We start from the raw sequence: 22,992 nt of genomic DNA, 5'->3' as shown, positions 1-22,992 counted from the left end.
TCGGAAGTAAGTTATCTTGCGGCTGTGCTAAAAGAACCTTACTATATGAATAATTGCCAACCTGATGAAGTTATTCACGGTACGTGTAAGTACTGTTTGTAATAGACTTCGAATTATGAAACCTTCCAGGTTGACGTAATAAGATTGATGTTACGTAAAAGTGTAAGACATTTAACAACCTCTGTCAGCTCCATGTGCTTTTCGTCCATTCTTTTCCACGTGAGCTTCATTATTTTCCCGTAACCTGTTCCGTTTGTCTCCATTGTTTCCCGTCTAACCTACTCCATCTCAACTTCATTATTTTCCCGTACCTTCTTCCATATCCGTCGATGAAGGTTAGACATCCAGGTAATAAGATACGCCAGAAAGCAGTTACTCAAGCAACTGTAGTTAATCATGTACCAAGGTCATATCCAGTTGCTTGAGTAATTGCGTTCTTCCATGTCTTCACGCGTGTCCTCCTTTCGCTTGGGGTCATTGGCCTATACTGTTATAGGCAATGATAGTGATTGATAACGGTTAAGTTGACACGAGAATTTTGCCACTTCTATTTTAGTATTCAAAAGCGAAAAACATCTTTCCCAACATGACCCAGCCAGCAATGTCAATGTTTGTGTGTTAAAATGGCCAAACCTTAGAGCTTCGGCCATGACATGAGGAGGATAAATCATTTGATGCAACGGCCCGGCAACAAAAACAGATAGTCACCACGTGCCTTGTGTTAACACTATATCAGCAACATGTCCACGTTAGTGTGTATGTCATCAGTCAGAGGATCCACCGTACCCACCAGGGGAATGGGAGGATGTAAACACGACTGTAAGCTTGGGATTACCCCCAGAGCTTGTGCACAACGCGTTTCCGGGTTAACTGACTATATAAATATTACTCAAGAAATCATCTACCGTAACCCAGACATACCGGCTAGCATCCAAACATACTGGAAACGAATGTCGGTTTTGCAAGTGGCAATGCGGGTCCGTGCGTTAGATATGTAGAAAGTGCCCCTTTATCATTTCAAGAACTGAGCAAGCTGTTTTGTTCTGTGTCGTTGTTCAAGGTCTATCAGGATTTAAAATGTTTGCGTCAATATACAATAATTTATCTATTGTATCATATTTCTGTTTTTTTAATTACTTTTCAACAACTGTATCTCATATTTACCAACACAACTGGCTCCTCGTTACAAATACAATGTAGTATGAGGTACAATGACTTAAACCGTGCACACCATATGTATAAGGGCGAACCATGTGCCAAGAGGTTATCCCTGAATGCATGATACGTAACAGCAGTGAAAGCATAAGGACAGAAAGGCACCATCTCTGTCATTGACCTACGCAAATTTTTATGATATTATTACCTTGGGGTATTCTTGTCTTTTTCTTGACATCCATCTGCCCATGAGAGACCACGTCAGACAGATGTGAGATTATTACTTTAGGGCATTTGTGCGTTGTTCCTGAAATCCCTCTCACGAAGAGAAGACCATGTCGAACAAATAACCGAAATTGGCATATAACAGGAAATTTCCCAGGGTAACTGGTGGTACAAGGTGCTTGGAGTTGTTCATTGACAGGATTGCTCTCTACAGACCAACTATGTAACAATCCTGCCGCGCCTTTTGTACTGCTCAGCAACTTGAGACACCTTACATAGCAGTAAGAGTCTGGTTCATCATGGTGCTTTTCTTTCCTATCACTCACTAACGAAGATATAGTGCCAAAACGTCTAACAACTCAAAGCCATTGCGTTTCTTTTGTCACTATTTTGACCTCATGTAATTTTATCAAATGTAGTTTCAGCCTCATTTATGAGATAGTTATATTCTATCTAGCCCCACTGTCATTTGTATTCTGGGCTACAACCATGGCTTTCACCAAACGAATAAGTTGCGAAACTCATTTAAAGACATTGGTACTTCAAAATGAGTAACGATGATATCTAACTACGTAATCCATCCGCCACTGTCTTTTTTAACTTATCTATGGGTTATTGACAATAGTTTTCTATCAGTAAAACGGTGCGGCTGGATTTAGATCTTAACTAGTTTCTATTTCATTATGGTTTTGAATACCAGGATAAAGTTCTCGTTAGCTTTACGGTCACTCCAATACTTGATATCGCCAATATCGACTAGCGACTATCCTTACTCGTAAAGGTACCCAGAACAATCAGGACTTCCAGAACAAGTTTCCTAAAAAACTGAACAATAGAGATTCCGTACACCATAATGGATATATAAGGAACGATAAAAGCAATTTCACAAAATAGGTAAAGTTCCTCATAGTAAACGAAGAACAAAATCAAGATCCTTCCAGGTTTTCATTGATTTCCATGCCAACCATGCAGCTCATGAACCTAAATGATTACACAAATCATGAACAATAAAAAGAATTAACAAAATATGATAGTAAGCGAACGACAAAATCAAGATCCTTCCAGCTTTTCATTGATGTTTCTGCCGAAATTCAGATGCAGCTCATGAGGCTAAATGATTTCACAAATCATAAACAATTCATAAACAATAACAAAATTCAGAAAATATGATAGTAAACGAACGACAAAATCAATATCCTTCCAGATCTTCATTGATGTTCCTACCAACCATGAACCTAAATGCTTACATAAATCATAAACAATATATCGACTTTCTAATGACGCAAGTAGACCGGTAATAGAAACTTAAAACTTGACCAAGCTGTAGGTATGGATTTTCGTTGAGCCTTTCCGCCCTGCTCTTTGAAACACCGTTTTCAGCCACACCAGATGTGCATTATCAGCCGAGCCATAAAGCCCATAACGGATAGAGCAACAGGCGAGGACGTGACAGGGATGAATGATCTCACGGAAAACATGTTTTATCATGTCAGATGTGCCGTTATGTCTCATGAGCTGCCCCCAAAAGGGACCCAAACCCGCTTTGACCGGGAGAAGATCAAAGGAGAGTGACTGTGTGGCATATTTACAATTGTTATGGTTGACGGCCATTAGTAGCTCGTGTGGAAGTAAACTTTCTAAAAGGATGTATGAAGAAATATATCACCGACACAATAACTATCAGAAGACATCTAGGTGTCAAAAGGCCCGGGTATTTCCTAGTTTTGATAGCCTATAGTGCACTATTATTCTTACTATATTCATTTATTCGTAAGCGATTTATTCACATGAAGACCCCCTGTAGTAAGACTGTAATAACAAGAGCCATTTGCAACCCAAACCTCACGACCATACCACTTCCAGAACATGAGATCTCAAACCCTGAAGTCATGTAGGGAGTACTACATTACCGTAGGAAGCCGCTAGGAGGCCCATTATAGAACCCGAACTTTGTACTCCCAACACCTACCCACCTACCAAATATCAGAAAAATGCATCCACAGCTTCATGAATCATGCTGTGAATATACGGGTAATCCGCTGCAACGCCGTAGGAAGCCGCAAGGAGGCCCATTATCGAACCTGAACTTTGTATTCGCAACACCAACCCACCTACCAAATATCAGGAAAAATGCGCCCACAGTTTCATAACTCATGCTGTGAATAGACGAGTATTCCGCTACAGCGCTGTAGGAAGCAGCTAGGAGTTCCATTATAAACCTTGACCTTTGTCTCCCAAACGCTTTTTACCCACCAAAAAAACTATCATGAGGATCCATCAATAGCTTCTTGAGTTATGCACACTCACGTCCACTATAGCACAACCAGAACGCAACCTTCTCGGTGTAAATAACAAACAACACCACAGCATGGAGACAGATACGATGACTGGGCACTTAATGATAAACGTACAGAGCTGTTCACATTACTTTCCGCTTGCTCTAAAGACTTTGCTACTCTCTGTTCGATATATACATTCAACTACATTCTGGAAGGCGATAACCCTTATTGTGTGCAAGTAGGCAAATATATCTACGAATGCTTATACCGCAGAACCAATAGTGTAAATGACATGCTAGATCCAATATGTTAATTCATTCATACCTGTAGAAATCCATATATGTCTATTCAGTTGTACTGTAACTAGTTGTTATAGACCTTACAAAAGTCGCTGCACTTTCGTCGTGTCAATAAAGATTTCATTTAATGCTGTGATTTCCATCCAATGAACTTTGCTCATTCACAATTCTATAATAAAAATGTCAATGTCAAGTTCTTCAAGTATATACTGACCAATATCGTAAAAGAAATGAATAACCAACAACACACTTTCTTAGAACGTGACAAAATTCTCAAGTAACGTTTTCTTTCAGATGCATGGAAGCAGTTCTATGGTTCTATGTTGATACCACAAAAGTATGATTCAAGCAGTCTATGCTATATGCCAAATTGTAAGATCGTTAGGTAATCAGTTGTAATTTCTGTCTAATGATATCGATTAGGAAATAGAACTAGGCGGCTGGGGCAGCTGGCAAATTTAACGTTTCGTTGGTTCCTTTGGCGTTTTCCAATATTTCCTCGGTTGGAGAGGGCGATAAAGTTAATTATATCTTGGCGAGAAGACCTTTCTTTACGTACTTCGTGACCGCCTCTTTTGTAGAACAAGATTTAAGGTGATATTATCAACGGTCTCATCAGCAATAAAGATGATATGAAAAGACACTGATGACTTTGAACAAAGAATTACAGCTAGTCAATTACGTATCCACGAAGCACAGACAGTGTTATCTATGTAACTCTTGAAGAGAATTTTTGCACTAGATCCGTCATACTTCTGTTTTGTTTGATCTCCATAAAAGGTTTTCATTAAAGAAGTACTACCAAGCGATAGGTTATGTTACAATTTTTAGACCTTAAATCCGTACACAAAATAAAGCGCTTACCAACAAGCTTTCAATCAGTCCTCTGATCCTTATCAAGTTGAAATGACCCAAATAAGCCCACGTCACGCATCCGGAACAGAAGTGTGACGTCAGCAAAGGGCCAAAAGTGCTTGGCAGTCGGTATCGGCCCCCGTCTCGGTTGAGGAAAGGTTGGTGGGCTCTGATGTAGATGGTACGGATATAAGGATTGATGCATGCACTATTTATCATTCATGCTATACTGTTATGATGCTGTTAAGTTCATTCCGTAGGCGAGCATCATTTTTTGAAATATATCAGACCATTTAGTCTTAGAGTCACAGAGTCTGCGATTCAAACGAAAATTTCTACGCAATGCGACGAAAACATGTACAAGAATGACCATGAATGGCAGACTTAAACTTCTTTCTAAATGTCATCAAAAGCATTTTTCCTACGCGCGAATGTCAACGCATTTACCACGTACGTATCGCCCTATAACGTTAGTTGTAACCTTGAAAATCGTTCAATTCCACCCCTCCCCAACACCCATCTGTACTAGCTCATTGCAATCAATGATATCAAATCCGCCTGCTCTCTTATGTCTCCAACATATCATTGAATCACCGATTTAACGCTTCATATAATCCATACAAATGCTGTGCGAAATGTATGAGCAAACAAGACAAGTACATCTACTGGAAAACTGCAGCTCATGCCAAGTAACAGGTCTAATCAGACCTGCTTTTGACAGATAGACAAAACAGAGTCTGGCAGCGTGGTATTACCTCCACTATTAGGAGGAAAAGCCTATCTGGAAGACGTAGTGATCACTTGCAATTGAACTATTCATCTTAGGACCCATCCCCATGCAGATTTAAAAATCGAATACTTGTTGCAGCTGTACGTTTTGCAAGCTGGCACATAAATACTTGGACTAATGCACTTTAATATTTATAGCATACCATTGTAAATACATTTGCTGCGGAAGTTTTGCCCTCGACCAACTCATTATACTACGTGCCTCATGTACTATCAAACAGTTGATAACAAGGTAATTATTCAGAGTGCATACTTTTAACACAAACAAGAAACTTAAGTGGGCACTGTGCTAAAATCACAGGAAATATCAGGCCTTCACCAGTACAGATAATCTACGCCGTTTTTAGTTACTAATTGAAATTTCAACCCCATACCCAGAGGTTAATATCATCATTTATGGACATGTGATAAGAACTAATAAAAAGCATGCACAGAGCCACGATACAATCTACCTATATATTACATTACTGAGCCTTGGCTCTACCGCTGATGTGGGTGGTATTTCAATTTCCATGTGCTGATAAATAAGAAGACATAATTACCTCCGTAAAATGATGGTCACCTCCTGACGGGAGGTTTTGAAATTGTCCATGTTGGCTGTTCGCAGCTGTATCTCACGATCACTGGATCAATTATGATGTATTTTAACACATGGTTAGACGGTGCATACGTGATAATGCACGTTGTTTCGTTTACACCACAACTTTCGGCTTTATGGGCAATGTAATATTTCAGAACCCATCCCTATTTTCTTCGCATCGTGGCACATGCCACCGATATGCAGACGTCGTTGATTCTACACACAGCTGTCAGTATATAACTATCTGATCTCCAAGCAGATATTAGCCTTTTGTATATACATGTAGAAGGGGGCGATTTTGTTTGAGACTTTGAAAAAGAAGGGATTGAAGGATCGTCATGGTTTTTGCGCTATATAATTGTTCAGACTTCAGAATTATGATACAAGATAGATTTGCTAAATTAACGATTCTTATTGATTATATATATGACACTCACATTCATCCGTCCTCTTGCACGTGGGGCTTAGAGCCAACTAGCTTGTCCCTTGTGCTTTCTGGATGCCGTTAAGACCACGTTTGTAACTTTCCAAGTGGAAAAGTTCTGGAACCGCTTGAAATATCATTTCAAAACGCCCTAATTGATAGTAATAGTCTTTTGCGCAGTACGTTGTCCACGATTTGAATGGATGAAAAATCATTTTAAAAACGCATTAATGAAAAGTTATAGTTCTTTGCGCTGTACGTTGTCCACGATTTGAATGCATGATGTATCATTTTAAAAACACCGTAATTAAAAGTAATAGTTCTTTGCGCTGTACGTTGTCCACGACTTGAATGCATGAAATATCATTTCAAAACGCCCTAATTAAAAGTAATAGTTCTTTGCAGTGTACGTTGTCCACGATTTACACGTAACGCCATCAATCTGTGTGCTTCGCTTCAACGCCTCCGTCATTCCGGTAATTGGGGACATCAATCAGTCGGGTAACTCCGTTAACTACACAAGGCTGCTGAACGCATGGGTGGAACTTAATGTGTACTTGAGGATTTATCTAGAAACACAGGCTGGCATCTCCCAGTGTTAATTCCGTGTTGACACGATGGGCGAATGTGGATATGTCGCGTGATATTCATTAATCATCAGTTTATTCTCATTTGTAATGATGCTAATATCATGCTACACATGGAAAATAGGAGAGGACATGATGGCTTCTCGTGTCTGTTAACAATAAGGAGCGAAGTTGGAAGGGTACTTGTGGGAAGCAAGTAGTAGGAAACAAGCGTGATCTTCATCACTCACCACGTTATTCTAGTTTGTAATGATGCTACACAAGGAACATGCTGACTTCTCGTGTCTGTTAACAATTAGGTGCGAACTTGGAAGGATGCTTGTGGAAAACAAGTATTATACCATTGCACAAATGAGTGATTGCTATTTGGCATTGCACAAATGACATGGTAAAGCGATGAGGAAAGTTGAAAGGCTTTCCTTGTTGTAATTTGGGGTGGGGTGATTTGTTGCTGGCACTAATTTTTACCAAACAAATTTCATTTTCAGAAAATGTGGTATTTTGGTGCCATAAATATTCTAATAATAGACTATTGTGTTTATCATTGCCACAGATTCGGATCCTAACCAATCAGCTGGGAGTGTGGATGGATGACAATATAGACTTCATCGCCGCTCGTCTGATGACGTTCAACAGCGTCATCAATCCCCTCCTCTACATCGCCATCTGTAAACCTTACCGCAAGGGATGCTGGGTCATCCTCAGAAACATCGTCCATTACGTGACATGTACTAGTGTGAAGAAGTTAGACATGACACTTGCAGAGGCAGTAGCTTGAAAAAAGAAATAATTGAATTTTTGCAACACGAATTTTTCCTTTGAAAAGTTAAAGAATTACATTTCTGCAACACGGATTTTCCGTTGAAAAATGAAAGAATTCCTGATAATACGACAAAACATTATCACTGTTGGATAAAGGTACACAATTTAAAAGTGTTTTACCGTTGATTCTATGACCAAACACTACGTAGAGTAGTAGTATTGTTGGACTCCATGTTAAATTTCGGGTACAAGTCTACTACAATTACTAAAACGGGTAATAGTATATATTTCTTTATGAAATGTCAAAGATGACTTGACTTCTGCAGGGAAAAATACCATAGTTTAGGGTAACCAAGTTTCAAGGATGAATTCTGATAATGTCACCCTCAACATGCTATTGCTTAATCTTGTGGATTAATTTTTTCTTCATTATATGAATGCAAATGTACTCAAGACATATCCAGTAAATCTCTTAATATCTAGATAATGGATAATTAATATAATCCTCTATGATGTTGTGTTGAATTGGAAAATGTTTGTAAGAGTGTTATTCTTGTAAATGTTCAATCTAAAAGTCATGATTGTTGTATGTTGTATCCTACAGTTCATGCGTTTATGTATACCAATGGTGTTCTAATCAAATTATGAACATAATGATCTATGTGTATAGTGAGGACAATTTTGTACGAGAAACCAAAAATAAGCTTTAGGAATGGATTTTTGTATATTTGACTATGTTCTTGTTTCTTCATTTCTTGCCCGAGATGCAAAAACTTTGACTTACATTTTGTATTGCTGGAAAACATATCTGTAACAGTATAAGAGTAACAAGACAATGTGTACAGGAATAGTTTATTGGTCGTTAATAAAGATATCATAGTTATAATACAGGTGATCTTGTTAAGTATATTTGTCCAGCAAACTTCTTTCCTCTTAGCAATACAGTATGGCCTATACTTCCACATGAATCCGAAACTAGTCCACCTGTTGTTATATGTTAGAGACAAACTAAAGGTTCCCAAACCCAAGCACTATCATACAGTATATGTAAGCTAATAGGTGTGGTGGGTTTTCTGTATGGTGCTTCAGTGGAGCTTTCTCATCACAAGACCATCGATAGTGGCTATATGGCACCATGCCACAAAACAGTGCCTATACATCAGGTGACCAATATGACATCACAATGGATATAGATTACTGCGACAGGCCTTAAAAGCCAATACAAATGTCTAAATGTGAAGCAAGACCCTCTGAGTAACAGCTTCCATACTTGGAATCTTACCATTGGGGCAGTAGAAATTACTGTATATCTATTACTTCGTGTACGCCTTTGAAAAGATGTCCGTAAAACCTCACCCCCATGTAGGAGATATACATATCTATCATTTGAGATCCAGGTTTGCCATAACATAGATATATTTGACACAAAACATTCACTGATTGTAAAAGTACATCACCTCACCACAAACATAATTGCCGTCTATCTGTATTTCACTGTTCATAGTTTTCGTGTGGCACAAAGTAAAACAAATGAACTTCCATCTTCCAACTTTTTGTGCAAAATACATTTGGTGCCCAATAGACCATACTAAATCTCACAGCTCCTATGCTTAGTGAGTTTTCAAGAGAGATAGGGCATTTGTTGGTCTGTTGAATGGACCCATTAAACTAATCAAAGCAAGTTGCCTTCCACTGATTATGTACTTCATTGCCTAGACAGCGTCTATAAACCCTAGTTAATGACCAAGCAGCATCCCCAGTGTTTAACATCCATGCAACTTTCATCAGATCCAAGTTTGCATGACTTGCTGCTAATGAAGCATACATAGATGCCTCACAGCGAATTTTGAAAACAGGTGCAGAAGAGAACCAATTTCTGGGAGATTTGCCAAAAGTATCATCTGGCATGTAGCTATAGTGGTGCAACTTGTACAGTAGACTTGTCAGCAATTGTCTCCTGTTTTGAATGTACAGAAAGGTCAAAGATCTTGCTGACTCTCACAAAGGAGTTCATCCTAGAACTGTGAACAGCATGCAATTTGTTCACCCCTGAGCATGTTTTCTTCATACCATACATTTGGACATGCCAAGTGGAGTAAGGCCTTTAACCTCCATATGGCAAATGGCAATCTCTATACCAAATACAAATGTGGCACTGTAAGGCCACCTTAGCATGACGGAGGTTAAAGGGACGGAGCGGGTCTGTAAAGTAGCTATTACACATGACTTGATTCTTTTAACTGTATCACGTTTTTCTATTTTGTATGTATTGTATGTATGTGAGCCTAAATGTTTTCCACAAAAATTGGATTTTTACTTTCTGTGCAAAAAAAGCATCATTGCTTTGACCCCAAAAGTTGCAACCTACATCTAACTATTGGCAAGTTAGTGTGATAGTTGCTCTTGTAAGATGGCTAACAGTTGTGTCCTTCTTCAACAAAGGTGTACAATCTTGAACATGACTCAAACAAAAATCAAGTTTGACATGTTACAGCTACTTTCAAAATCATCTGCCTTATCCCTTTCACAAAGAGACTAACACCTAGTCAAGTACCAGGACTGCAAAAAGGAAATCTGACTTCTGACCTTCCTCAATGAACTACCTTCACTGATCTTTACCCTCATTTCCTCTCAGGCTTACAAATCAAAATGGAAACCCAGCGTAACAGTACATGAACGTTGCACATACTTGTCATCCCATCACACCACCTTTTAACATTCCACTATTGATGAAGGATATCTTTTGAGGTAATTCCTAGTGCAACAGGTCCATTAGTTAACCCCAGTGGCCTCTATTACGAACGCACTACGAATCAAGTATTGTATAATCAAGTTCAACATAGAGGCTCAACTGCAACCTTCCTGACCTACCATTCTTGATCAATACCCAAGCACTGCCTGAGTTGGAAGCCGCAAGGTCTTTTCTTTCAATGGGAGCACTGGCCATTAGTGATAAGTGTTGGGAAATGGTGAGGGAAACAGCATGACCTAACCTTTAGCACATTGAAGAAGTCGTTCGGATACAAATTTCCTACTGCTTATGGGGTTAGGGAGAAGGCTAAAGAGGATGAAGAGCAAAGTTTATATCCAGTTGAGGTGTAAACTTCCTAATGGAATATCATAATTGGTCTGTAGATTAATGTCAAAAGTCACCTGAAAGTACAGATAGCATCAGTGCAATACCACATTCTATACCTCTCTCATCTAGCAAAGATATGAGAATATATATATACTTAATAGATATATAACGTTACATGTATATATCTTAAGAGTATAACAGGTGAGAATGCACTGGATCAAAATGATAAATGAAGGTTATGAAAAATTTCTCACATTTTCATGCATGTATGGCTAGTGTGTTTTAGGAGGAAAATAAATATTGGATGTCAACAAATTAATGACTGGTGGGTACAGTATAGCACCAAATGTTCATTGCAGCTTACAAATGCAGTTCCACAGGTGAGTTTAAGTGTTAAGGATTATGGGGTTGCGATGCATTGTGATAGCACCATTATTGATATGGCTACTGTTCAACATTTGAAATGTAAAGACAATCCCTAGTAAATGATTTGAATATTATACTCCCTTTTAGCTCTCCTGAAATACTAACGTTACCTGAAATATTTAGTGTGTGTATCGCACATCTAATGGCATCATTCTTGAAGTATTCTTGTAAATATTGGTACCTTTAAGATATCGGGTCTTGAAAGTAGGCAGACTCGTTTTCTATGGCCATTCACTTGTTGGACATCATAAGAGTAAATGTAGATGTATAACATCTGTCTTGTGAAAGATTACAGTCTCACACTAGACCAACATATCAGGATGTTTGAGATAATCCAACAACATTTTGCATTATAGAAACTTAGCGTCAACCTATAACTAATATGGAAATCTGCTTTCAAATTTGCATTATGGTTAATAATATGTGGTATATAAATTTCTTGAAGTGTGTCCTGCAGCTGGGGACACACATACACATGTAATGTGTGAACCTAATGTCAATGATTACATGTAGCAAGATTTAACCTGCAAATAGTCAATGACATTTCCTGTGAATATTGCAAAACACAAGCAGATTTCCATACTAAATATAGCAATTAAATCAATGCCTCATACTGCAATGTTGTGTTGGATTTCTCAAACCTTTTTTCACCAACAAAATATGATATAAATCCACTTTGTATAAACCAAAACAACACAATATATATAGCAGGGTACATCAATGTTAAGAGGTTAAACATACAACTATAGCCTATTTTGGCAGCTTTTCAGTCTGCATTAATTGTTACTTTTGTACTAAGTTTGGCTAGCTTCTGCAGATGCTGCGTATACTTTCCCAAGGATGAACCTGTCTCTGAGAAGTTTGAAGAGGACGTAGTAGTTAACGAAGAGCATGAGTGAGACGGAGAGGATGTGGTCCCACTTGTAGACAGTGAACAGCAGGAGGAACAGCTGGTAGCACACCATGCTGATCTCCAACAGCGCCAGGCAGTTCAGCAGGCACAGCGGGTTACTGAACAGCATCTGTGGAACAGCAGGGGAGACAGTAATGTCATACAAGAACTTACAGCAATAATTCCATGTAAGATTTTGGATGTAATGCCCAAAGAATTTACTCGATCAACTGGATTTGAGTTTGGAAAATCCTATCCAACTGGAATCATGGAATGGGGATTTCCAAAATCATATCTGGTTGCTTGAAGTAAATGTCCTTTCATGACCAACTTTCTTCAATGTATTTTGGATCTAATATTCTGGAAAACAAAATCTGCAAGTTGTTAATAATGTTAAGTCAATTTTCAGGACATCTACACTATTCTCACATTTTTGGCATTTACAAACAGTGCAAAAACAACCTGCCCTTATGTCCCCTTATTCTTTGTGGTAACGATAAATATACACTAGCCAAGAGATCATGACAACAAACAAGGTTAGACATCCAGGTAATAAGATGCGCCAAATAGCAATTACACAAGCAGCTGGATTTGATTTTGGAAACAGTCAGACGTTTCAGGTAACATCCATTATCTTTCATCAGCAACACTAAAGAGATCTTGTTTGGAGTAACTATGCAGCCTTGTATAGTGTATACCAAATAATATTGTCTTAACCTAAGACTTAACTTACAGAAGTACATGACAATACAGTACTACTATTGTCTATCCAGATGAATACTTACATAGAACCTGGTGTGTGAAGCATCTGATGGGATGGCTACATTTTGTGGTCCCACAGCCTTAAACAGGTTTCTGTTGTGTCTTATGAGGACCCCACATGGCCACGTGGTTAGTTCTGTCCATCTGTGAGAACCAATGGAAAACAAGTAAGTACTAAGGACTATTCCATTTTTAGGGTTTGTGGAGGGGTTATCAAAAAACAAAATTAGCAAAAACCTTTTCTGTTTCACATTTTAAAATTGAATCTGGTAAGTCACTAAGTGATTTATCATTGGCACTGAAAATCACCTGGTGCAGCCAGCCAGCTCCAATCATAAGCCAGAGAACTAACCGCCTTATCCAAACAGCCATTGCAGTCCCCAGGAGGCATTCATTACTCCTAACCAACCAAACATCGTTCGAGGATTTCATTAAGTACTGGTGCTGTTAGCCATTTCTAGTACATTTGCCTACAACGGGCATCCTAGCAACTTCCTGAGAGGGTCTACAGGTCTATAAGATCTGAAATAAAGGGGTCTGGTACTACCATTTATATTCACATGCAGTATGCCATTTCTAATTATAAATATAAGGATAAAAACACTCCTCACGTGTGTTGCGGTGTGTTTGTGTATCCGTCCACTTTTTGCCACTTGCCGAGGTGCATGGCACATCTGTGCAGGGTGTCGCAGTAGGAGGGGGGGATGTACTGCGCCATTAGCATCACAAACGTGTTGATCCACACGAACAGGATGTGCTGACACGACCACCACACGTCGTAATGCAGGTATTTCTGGGGATATCAAACATAATAAATGTGTACAGTTGACCCGTACAAACAGGATGTGCTGACACGACCACCACACGTCGTAATGCAGGTATTTCTGGGGATATCAAACAGAACTATACAAGTCACATCTATGACTATACTATTGCTGCTATGCCGTACGCATGCGGAGCTGTTGCGCTACACTGAGGGGCAGTTATATCAATACAGATACAGAAAAAGTGTGACAGAGATACTAGTATGCCCACTTCTAAGCAGATATAAGAAGGGGTTGTGTTGTAAGTGTGGCCTTTGATACTGCTGTGGCTGCCTGTGTTTCACATAAACTGTGTTATACACAATCCTAATAACAAATTGCTTAATATCTATTTCAGTGAAGATGTACAAAAACATCTTCACACTATGCACTTCATATGAATTGCATGGGGAAAGAAAAGATTTTTGTATGATTAATAGTAACCGACATGCAAATGCCAGTCTACATCCAAGCACATGAGCCACTTTATGTCCAATTCTGTATTCCTGTTTTTTCTTCAGCATACATTGTATGTACATATGCAAACACAGCCACAGTGTGTAACAAAAATGGAGAAAATGGTCACTTACTTGTACGAAACATACTGGGATAAATCCGACGTAGTAAGCACAGAGCATGGAGTTGAAGAGGATCTCCTTTATTCTGTTGTTAAAATCTGCTTTCATGACTTCAACCTAGGAGAGATAGAACATGACTACTAAATGCTTCATACTACACCAAATACAAGTGAATAAAACACTACATTAACATGTATCGTTGTGAAGTATAATGTATGGCTTTTTCTGCTGAGAAAAAGAAGAAAGTTACAAAGTAGCAAAAAAATCCTATACAATTCTTCATAGTACAAACAGTCAGAGTCACATACATAGTCACATTTTTTGTACCACTGTCAGCAAGGCTGTGACAGAACCAACCATGAGAAGGAATTAAATGGTATTTAATTTTGTGTGATAGATTTGTGATGACTGTCCTTAGAATGTCCACAATCTGATGTCATAATACTATTGTACAATGTACATTTGTATAAATATACAAATGTGTGTGATAAGGACTTTAGAACCATGATTAAACACTCTCAGTGTTGGACAAGTTTTCTAAAATTAATTTGTCCTATCAGGCAAGCACATAAAGAAACTAGAGTTCAACGAACCCATCTCTTCGCCAAATAGTCATGCCTTTATTTAAGACTTCAAGGTCTTATTGTTCCTCACAAACACACAAACATTACCAAAACCAGACTGTGACCTGACAGATGACCTGGTAGCATCCCTGGTCAATCAGAATTTCATGCTTGTCAATTTAGACTTTGTCCCCAGTGTAAGGGCGTCCTCCAGCAAACCATCTGTATAACAGCTGTGTCCATAGATATAGGTCAAAATGAGATATATAGAGCACAGTTTATTTCTGTTAATAAGTTTTGCTGCAGTACCTTAGGAAGCCGCTAGGGGGCCCACTATCATAATTTATCTTCGTTTTCCTGACCCCTACCCACCTACCAAATGTCATCAGGATTTTTTCAAGGCTTCTCGAGTTATGCATTCCACAAACAAAAGGACGCACACACTCGGCCCGCTACCGTCCTAACGGAAAATGCTACGTCAACTATTTTCGAACACAACCTTCCTTTCCGCAGCCGCTACTTAAATACTAAATATCATGAAAATCCATACACAGCTTCTTGAGTTATATGCTGTTGGCATGGATTTATGAACTTTCCTCATTAATTATGCAAATAAGCTACAGATTTGCATAATTAGTATTACATTGTATAAGTCATCACTCATTCTATCTACATACCGAAAATCCTGATGATCTGTTTACACGTTCTCAAGTTATCCTCGTCCAAAGTTTGAACGGAAATCGGTGCCTGCAGTTCCCAAAAAGCCGCTAGGGGGTCCAAACTCACAGCACTTACTCTCTGTTTCAAGGGCTATCTACCACCCAAAAATCATGACCACAGCATGTCCAGAACACGAAGTGCCAAAATTAAAAGTTTTGCCGCAGTACCTTAGGCAGCCACTAGGGTGCCCATTATCGAACTTGACCTTCGTTTTCCTAACCCCAATCCACCTAACAAATATAATCAGGATCCATTTAAGGGTTCTCGAGTTATCTTGCTTACAGACAAACGCACTTGCATACAAATCCCGCTACAGCACCATAGGTAAGAGCCAGGTAAACCATTTTCGCACTTGACCTTCCTCTCCAAAACCGCTACACACCTACCAAGTTTCGTGAAAATCGCCCAGCTAGATTTTGACTTATGCTGCCAAAAACAAACCGCAAAAAACATACCAAGCTCGCTGCAGTACCGTAGGAAAACGCCAGGTAAACCGTTTTCAAACTTGGCATTCCTTTCGACAACTGCTACACACCTACCAAAAATCACAAAGTTCCATCCACAATTTCTCGAGTTATATGCTGTTGACCTACATACAGACCCAAGTCAAGCAATCTCATACTCTTCTTGGCGAAGAGAATTACTTGCCTGAACCAATTTTCACTTGCCCAAATGTCTCTTTTATATGCATTTTCACTTCCAACAATGGAGTTCTTATTATTGCCTCTATTTTTCAATGTTGATCAATAATGCTTGATGTAATGACTTTAACAATGATATCAAAATCTCACTCAATGGAAAAATCTTACATGGTAGGTACATGTAATGCACTTGCTGGATCAGTACTTTCACTTGCCCTGGACAATAGGGCTAGTGAACTTGTCCAACCTAACTCTATCCCTGACAACTGTACTTTGGTATTTGTTGCTGCTTGCCATACCTCATCTCGTATAGACTGTGGACACAGCAGACACTGGTGCTGAGGGAAGTCTGGCCACAGGTGTCCTCTTATCAACTGGCTGGCGTCACGACTGAGGGCTCTGCTGTCGTCTCGGTGTCTGCTCTCTCCGTTCGACTTTGCCGTGGACTGAGGGTACCCTTGTGTTGCCTGGTTGTCTTCATTGTTTAAGTACATCTGATCATTTCCCATTCCATATAACAAGAGATATATTCCAAACCTGAAAGAAGGGACAAATTGTTAGAATTCAATTGGTACCAAGAAATCAAAGATTTCATCATACCTCTGTTTTACAAGCTTTTGTGAATCTCTTGTAATGTGAATTTCTCGATTATTCAGACTAATGCATTTTTCCCTCTGCCAATAGACATACATAAACATATACAAATTGAGGACAGGAATTGAGATAACCTATGGTGGGACCTTTCTGGGACCTTTGAGCTAACTTCCTAAGTGCCCATGACCTGCCTTATGTGTGGAACTCATCTGTGTAAATGTTATATCATGGCCATATTAGATAAAAGCCAAACCTCAAGTATATAAAGACAGCTGTGGCATTTATCACTGGCCTTAACATTATAAGCAATGATCATAAGAAACGTAACATATACATCTGATTTTTCAGCCGAATCACCACACAGGTTTACAGGTCAGCCAAGGTAATGACCTCTAACCCCAGATACTTACGGATAAGAGAGGAACAGCAGGTTGAGAATGGAGTTGTTGCTGTACAGGGGCAGCAGTGTCCAGGTCAGCGACCCCAGCAGGGTCAACAGCAGCACGACCTTGATGGGCTGTACGATCCAAAAGGTCACGGTGTTGTAGCCGTACGACACAAAAGCCTAGGAAGACAGTTACAAATGAGGACCTTCCCATAACTTTCACAGCAATACGTTGTTAGATATAAGGATGCTTAAAAAGTCCCTACATGTGCAAATGTTTGTGTACATTGAACTTCCTACTCAATGGCAAACACACATGCAGAATACAAACATACAATGTACAATGAACAGCAATTTTCAATAGTGAAATGCAATCTTATTGAACAGTATACATGTTGTAGTAACATGCAATGAAGAGTACATGACACAAAATACAAACAGACACAGTGACTGTAAAATGAACTGTGTATTGTGCATTTAGCAAAGATTTCAAAAATATACACACATTTTAAGGTTCAAGTACACCCACAAATTTGAATACATGGCTTTAAGATTTCCCAAATTCTAGGTATCTTCTTAAATTGAAATAAACCACTTAATTCTAAGTTCAAATGTGTACACAAATTTGAACACACATGGCTTAAATATTTCCCAAATTTCTGGAGTCTTGGCAAATTAAAAGTTACCTATTTCACAAGGAGAGTTACAATGGAAACTGAAAATTAGTTTAAATGTTTGGTTTCAGAACATTTTCTTAGGTAAACCCATGCATACAGGAAAGAAACAGGTTCAGTACCGCACGAGCCTGGTCCACACACATGGACGCATGAGAAGGGAGGAAAGATAAACATGTACAGTATATAAGACTGCAGACAAGTTTGACAACATATCCAGAACATTCAAGAAACATATAGAAGTCTGAAAAGCCATTGATCCACATAGCAGTTAGTACATACATGCAAGCAAAGGCAATGCACAAAGAGTATACATGTACATAAAACTTTGCAATCAATATAAATTATAAGAGAAACATATCTTACTAGTAAATATATGTCAATAAAGGTTAGACATGCAGGTAAGATATGCCTGATAGCAGTGATTTAAGCAATATGAATTTGAAAATGCTCAGATGTTTCAGGTAACATCTTTTGTCAGTGACACTGAGCAGATATGTTAAAAATCAGGTTCTATATAACCTAACTATGCATTGAAGAAGACAAATTTTGAATAGTCCAGAAGGAAACAAAAGCAAGACAATGTCAAGACAGGATTGGTGCAATATATAAGTATACATTGCTAAAATACATGTGCAAAGATGTCAAACTTTATTAACATGTAACTGAAGTACTTCATAGAGTTGGTGCCATACAGTTTACTACTCAAGTTACATACAGACTTCTTGAGAAAGAGAAGTGTTAGTGTTTCCTGGTCCCACCTCTGTAAAGAACTTCCAGACCAGTCTCCTGGCCAGGATGACACAGATGAACACAACCAGGTGGATGTCAATCAAGTAGAAGTTCTGTGGACAAAACACAACACAAGCTATCAGTATCAGTATGAGCTACATGTATGAGACATCAGTTGGACTTACAAAAATTCTCATTACTACACAGCAAATTCACTGATGTCTTTCTTGAAAACAGCCATGACTTATGAGCTTTTATCACTAAAAATAGTAATTAAGAATGGACGCCATGATGCAAAAGAGTTCTTTATCACTTTATCACACTAAAAGACTAATGAAAAATGTTAGACATCTGTACTTCGCCCAAGCGAACTGAAGTATTGTTTTTGTCTGTCTTTGTGTCTTTCTGCAATGCAGTTTCTTCATGATCTGCCAGAGGGTGCTTACCCCTGAGGGAATATGCAATCTATCTTGAATTGCCATGTTCATCAAATTTACCTGTTCAATGAGATCAGTGAGCACTGTAACTTCAAATTGCTAGTAACAAGACACAACCCCTAATGGTAAATTATACTATTTATAGGGCTGTGTATCAGCACTGTGTACCGGCACTGTAACGTTAAAATCAATTCGGTACAGGCCCAAAATAATCAATTCAGTACAGGTCCAAAATACCAGATCATGCAGTGCCAGTACGTCTATACAGTATACTGATATAAATTTACATCAAGCATATGCTTATTCTGTGACTGAAGATGCGTATATCCTACCACAAAAAGTTAGCTCAGTCGGTAAAAGACAAAATGCTGCACTCGTACATGAAATCAATGCCATCTTTGAAGTTAATATGTTTAGTTGTCATCTTTCTGTCCTTAATTTTGTGACATCAAGTGACAGCACAAAGTAATATGCAACACCTTTTAGGTGCGAAGTTTTGTACAGGTACAGGTCCGGAAAGGTGCCTTTACCTCTATACCTGTACCTGATGTTACATTTAGGTACACAGCCCTAGTATTCTAGCAATAACTAAAACTGTATCAGCTTTTTACATGTATATACTATGGTACCAAAGCTTACCAGTGCAGTGTTGGTTGCTGCAAAAGGCATCCACCACACAGTCTTGTAGATGTTGACATACTGCAGGAACAGTGCCAGCAGCAGGTAGATCAGCAGGATGGACTCAAACACGATGTTGTTCTCCATCGGGATGTCGGGGAACGGCGTGTGCTTGATGGGGATAATGGTGATCAGGGCCGCCAGGGGAGGGCTCGTGGGGCTGTGGCCACCCCCGTTCCTGCAATGGAATAACCATATAATGAATGCAATTTGTAATCAAGGAAGCCATACACTGCTATTCTTTGGGCTAATCCATTTTAAAAGCTGAATTCTCAAGGTGGGGAACACCCTCTTAGTCTTACACTGAAGCCAACCATTTTACAAAGGCCTCCATTTCATGAATCATTTTGAATGTATATTTCTGCAATCTAGCCTGGGTGCCATCCTGGTTAGTTTACCAAGTTGTTTAGAGGAGAACATAGGAGCCTCAACATACATGATGTACTAGCCACAAGTACCCCTGCAACCCCAAGTCCCCTTCACAGTTTATACAGACAAGTGCAGAAAGGCCAAGGGTACCATTCCTGGATGTTTGGCAGGCCTTTTTGTTATTTCTAGAATTTGATCATAGCGGAAGCTTGAAAGTTGGCCTGAGGTCAGACTGTCTGAGGGAAGAGGGAAATGCTCAAGATAAGCCATTCTAATATGCAGTCCTGCAATGTGCATGACACTTTTCCATATTGTTCTTTTAAAGCATTTACTACAAACAAAAGTAGTGCCAGTTCTAAGTACATATCTAAGTGCTTTGAGTTACATTCTTATTATAGTCTGGTAATATGGAGATCTGTTTTAGCTGCCATGTCTCTTAATTTTCCTCCTCTCTACAAATAGGTTTAGATGTAACCTCCTTGGATAAGAGGAGGGTACCGGTGTGATGAACCTTTAAAAATGTTCTGTACTGGTACCTACCCCTAGTCTGCATTCCAGGCTAACATCCTGCTGGATGTGAGTGACATTATTTTTTGTGTGTGTAACTTTGTTTTTTTGGTGCCTGAGTGATATAATATTTCCAACTTCAATGGTTTGTCCTACATCTAAGATATTTGTAATGATTGATTGATGATAAATGGCGAATAGGATTCTTTTTGTTATGAACACTTTTAAGTCTATTCAAATCATTCAATATCACCTGATAACATCACTCATACAATGTACATACAAAATAGTTGCAATATATAATCTGTGTCAACTTTGAGGAAAAGCATGCAATGTGACAAACCAAGAAAAATGTAGAAAAGTAGTCAATATCAATATATTGTTATTGTTATTGGGAGGGCTGACTACTCAAGCCAGGGCTGAAATGAGAGGAACCTATAATTTACAATAGACATCTAGCGAAATCGTACTCATATACGATAGCAATTGCCCAGGGGGATTGTAGGTTTTGAACCACTCACACCAGGTGTTTCAATATTAACGTGGGGCGGGTTCTTTCAGGTTACTAGTAACTCTAGGTGTAGCTCTCCACAAATACGGCCCTATTACGGGACTTCCAATTACTGTCCTATCCAAGGACCCTGACCAAACCTAGGTTATAATAGTAGGTACTTATTTTGTTCACCTGAGTTCAAACTCAAAGTGATGAAAGCCGTGTAAAATTGGCAAGGGCACATGATTGGTGGCACATCAAAGGATAATCGAACCCAGAACCCCTGGGTTATGAATCGAACACCCTGCCAACTGCGCCACACGACCCCACTGACATATATGTAGATATCATCTCTAATGGTTTGTTTGTACTAAAGTAACTAATTGTAGGCAGTCTACAATCTCCACACATGTACATATCTTATCATATAATAGATTAAGCATGCTGATGGTAAACAACTTCTGCTTTCACTTTCTGTAAACGTTTTAGACATTGATGCAGAGAATAATAAATTAAAAAAAAAACACAAACATGATGGTACCTCAACCACAGAAATGTATTTGATTAGACCCTGGGCACACTCCTGAAGTAAACATTTGGATGTAACGTGTTAATATAAATATCCATCACGGTCTGGTGATTTTGTTTATCATATAGTAAAGACAGGTAAAATAAAACCACAGCGGGAAGTAACGTTAGGTGACTAAGACAATGGATTCGGAGAGGTATCAGATACTTCTCTGGGTTCTCCCAAATATCTAAAGTCAGTAAAGAACCAGGAAGGATTGAGAAGGAAATTCCAAGAAAAGATGAAGACGACAACAAACCAACCTTGCCCGCAACGTGGCAGTCTGGGAGGGGCTAATACTTTGAACCGGTATGGTGGACCGGCTCAGCTGCTGCCGCGACAGACCTCTACGACCGCCGGGCATCCCACGTCGTCGCCGGAGCTGAATTGTTCTGGAAAGCGGGACGAGTTGGGAGAAATAGGTTGTTTTTCTCCTGAGATCTGACTATTCAGCGCCATTGACGGCCATTTTGGCTGAAGCACCATGGGACAAGTGCCATCTATCGGTTTTAGTATGAACTGCAGATTCTCACGAAAATACCAAATGCAGTACACAGAAATAAACAATTTTGTGACAGTGACACACTTGTCATCCATTCAGATAAAATTCAGGATGTACTAATTATCACCATCTGGTATCAGATGACGTCGGCTTAACATTACTGGAGACTTTGACGTATACAAGCGATCGCGATGATGTCACGGTGACGCAGTGGTAGGCAAAAAGCAGGTGTTTGGCAAAAGACTGATTTACATATTAACCAGTAATTTGAGCCGCTAATTTGAATATCAATTTTTGATCCAATCTACTGACGTCCTGGTAGGCAACAACCGTCCAATACCCCGGATATAAACAACAACAGCGATCGCTCGTATTGACGACCTTTAACGTTACGACATTTGAAGAATAAATGGGGTTAACTATGTGTAACACGGAATCAGGAAATAAATAAAGCTTAATTTGCCAAAGCGCTCCCTATTTTCATTTTGCAAATTTAAAAAAACTGCACCTTGGTCTCACATTTGGTGCAGGTGTACCGGAAGTGACGTTGTACAGAGCATTCCTGACACCGCGGGAAAACATTGATTTTTGAACACCTTTGCAAACGACATTTCGGTCACAGCGTCAACTTTCC

At 39.1% G+C, this 22,992-nt stretch overlaps 2 protein-coding genes across 2 annotated transcripts in view; one reads left to right on the top strand and one right to left on the bottom strand.

The window, feature by feature from the left end:
• LOC118422784 (prostaglandin E2 receptor EP4 subtype-like) overlaps positions 1-8,025 on the top strand; it is a 9,995-nt gene extending 1,970 nt beyond the window's left edge. The window contains exon 2 of the mRNA XM_035830540.1: positions 7,747-8,025. Within this exon, the coding sequence (XP_035686433.1) occupies positions 7,747-7,971 (225 nt within the window). The 3' untranslated portion in view covers positions 7,972-8,025. The remainder of the gene's footprint in view (positions 1-7,746) is intronic.
• Positions 8,026-11,912: 3,887 nt separating this feature from the next.
• Positions 11,913-22,356, bottom strand: LOC118422169 (transmembrane protein 39A-A-like). Its single transcript, XM_035829686.1, has 9 exons — positions 22,120-22,356; positions 19,881-20,097; positions 18,834-18,917; positions 17,424-17,578; positions 16,719-16,956; positions 14,508-14,612; positions 13,726-13,907; positions 13,138-13,258; positions 11,913-12,482 (listed from the first exon to the last, which is right to left on the bottom strand). Exons 1-9 carry the CDS (start codon positions 22,218-22,220, stop codon positions 12,255-12,257), a joined length of 1,431 nt encoding a protein of 476 aa, XP_035685579.1. The 5' UTR covers positions 22,221-22,356; the 3' UTR covers positions 11,913-12,254.
• Positions 22,357-22,992: the final 636 nt, after the last annotated feature.

Source organism: Branchiostoma floridae, chromosome 9, assembly GCF_000003815.2.
Source record: "Branchiostoma floridae strain S238N-H82 chromosome 9, Bfl_VNyyK, whole genome shotgun sequence".
Classification (NCBI taxonomy): Eukaryota; Metazoa; Chordata; class Leptocardii; order Amphioxiformes; family Branchiostomatidae; genus Branchiostoma; species Branchiostoma floridae.
Note: the sequence above shows the minus strand (reverse complement) of the source record. Positions and strands in the feature narration are given on the sequence as shown.

What these genes read in the sequence shown, in the direction of transcription:
- LOC118422169 (XM_035829686.1), bottom strand. Translation starts at nt 22,220, where the DNA reads ATGCCCGGCGGTCGTAGAGGTCTGTCGCGGCAGCAGCTGAGCCGGTCC. An exon ending in ACTGCCACGTTGCGGGCAAG is followed by an intron (nt 20,098 to 22,119) that starts GTTGGTTTGTTG and finishes ATTCCATTGCAG; the next exon opens with GAACGGGGGTGGCCACAGCC. An exon ending in TCTGGAAGTTCTTTACAGAG is followed by an intron (nt 17,579 to 18,833) that starts GTGGGACCAGGA and finishes CTGTCTTCCTAG; the next exon opens with GCTTTTGTGTCGTACGGCTA.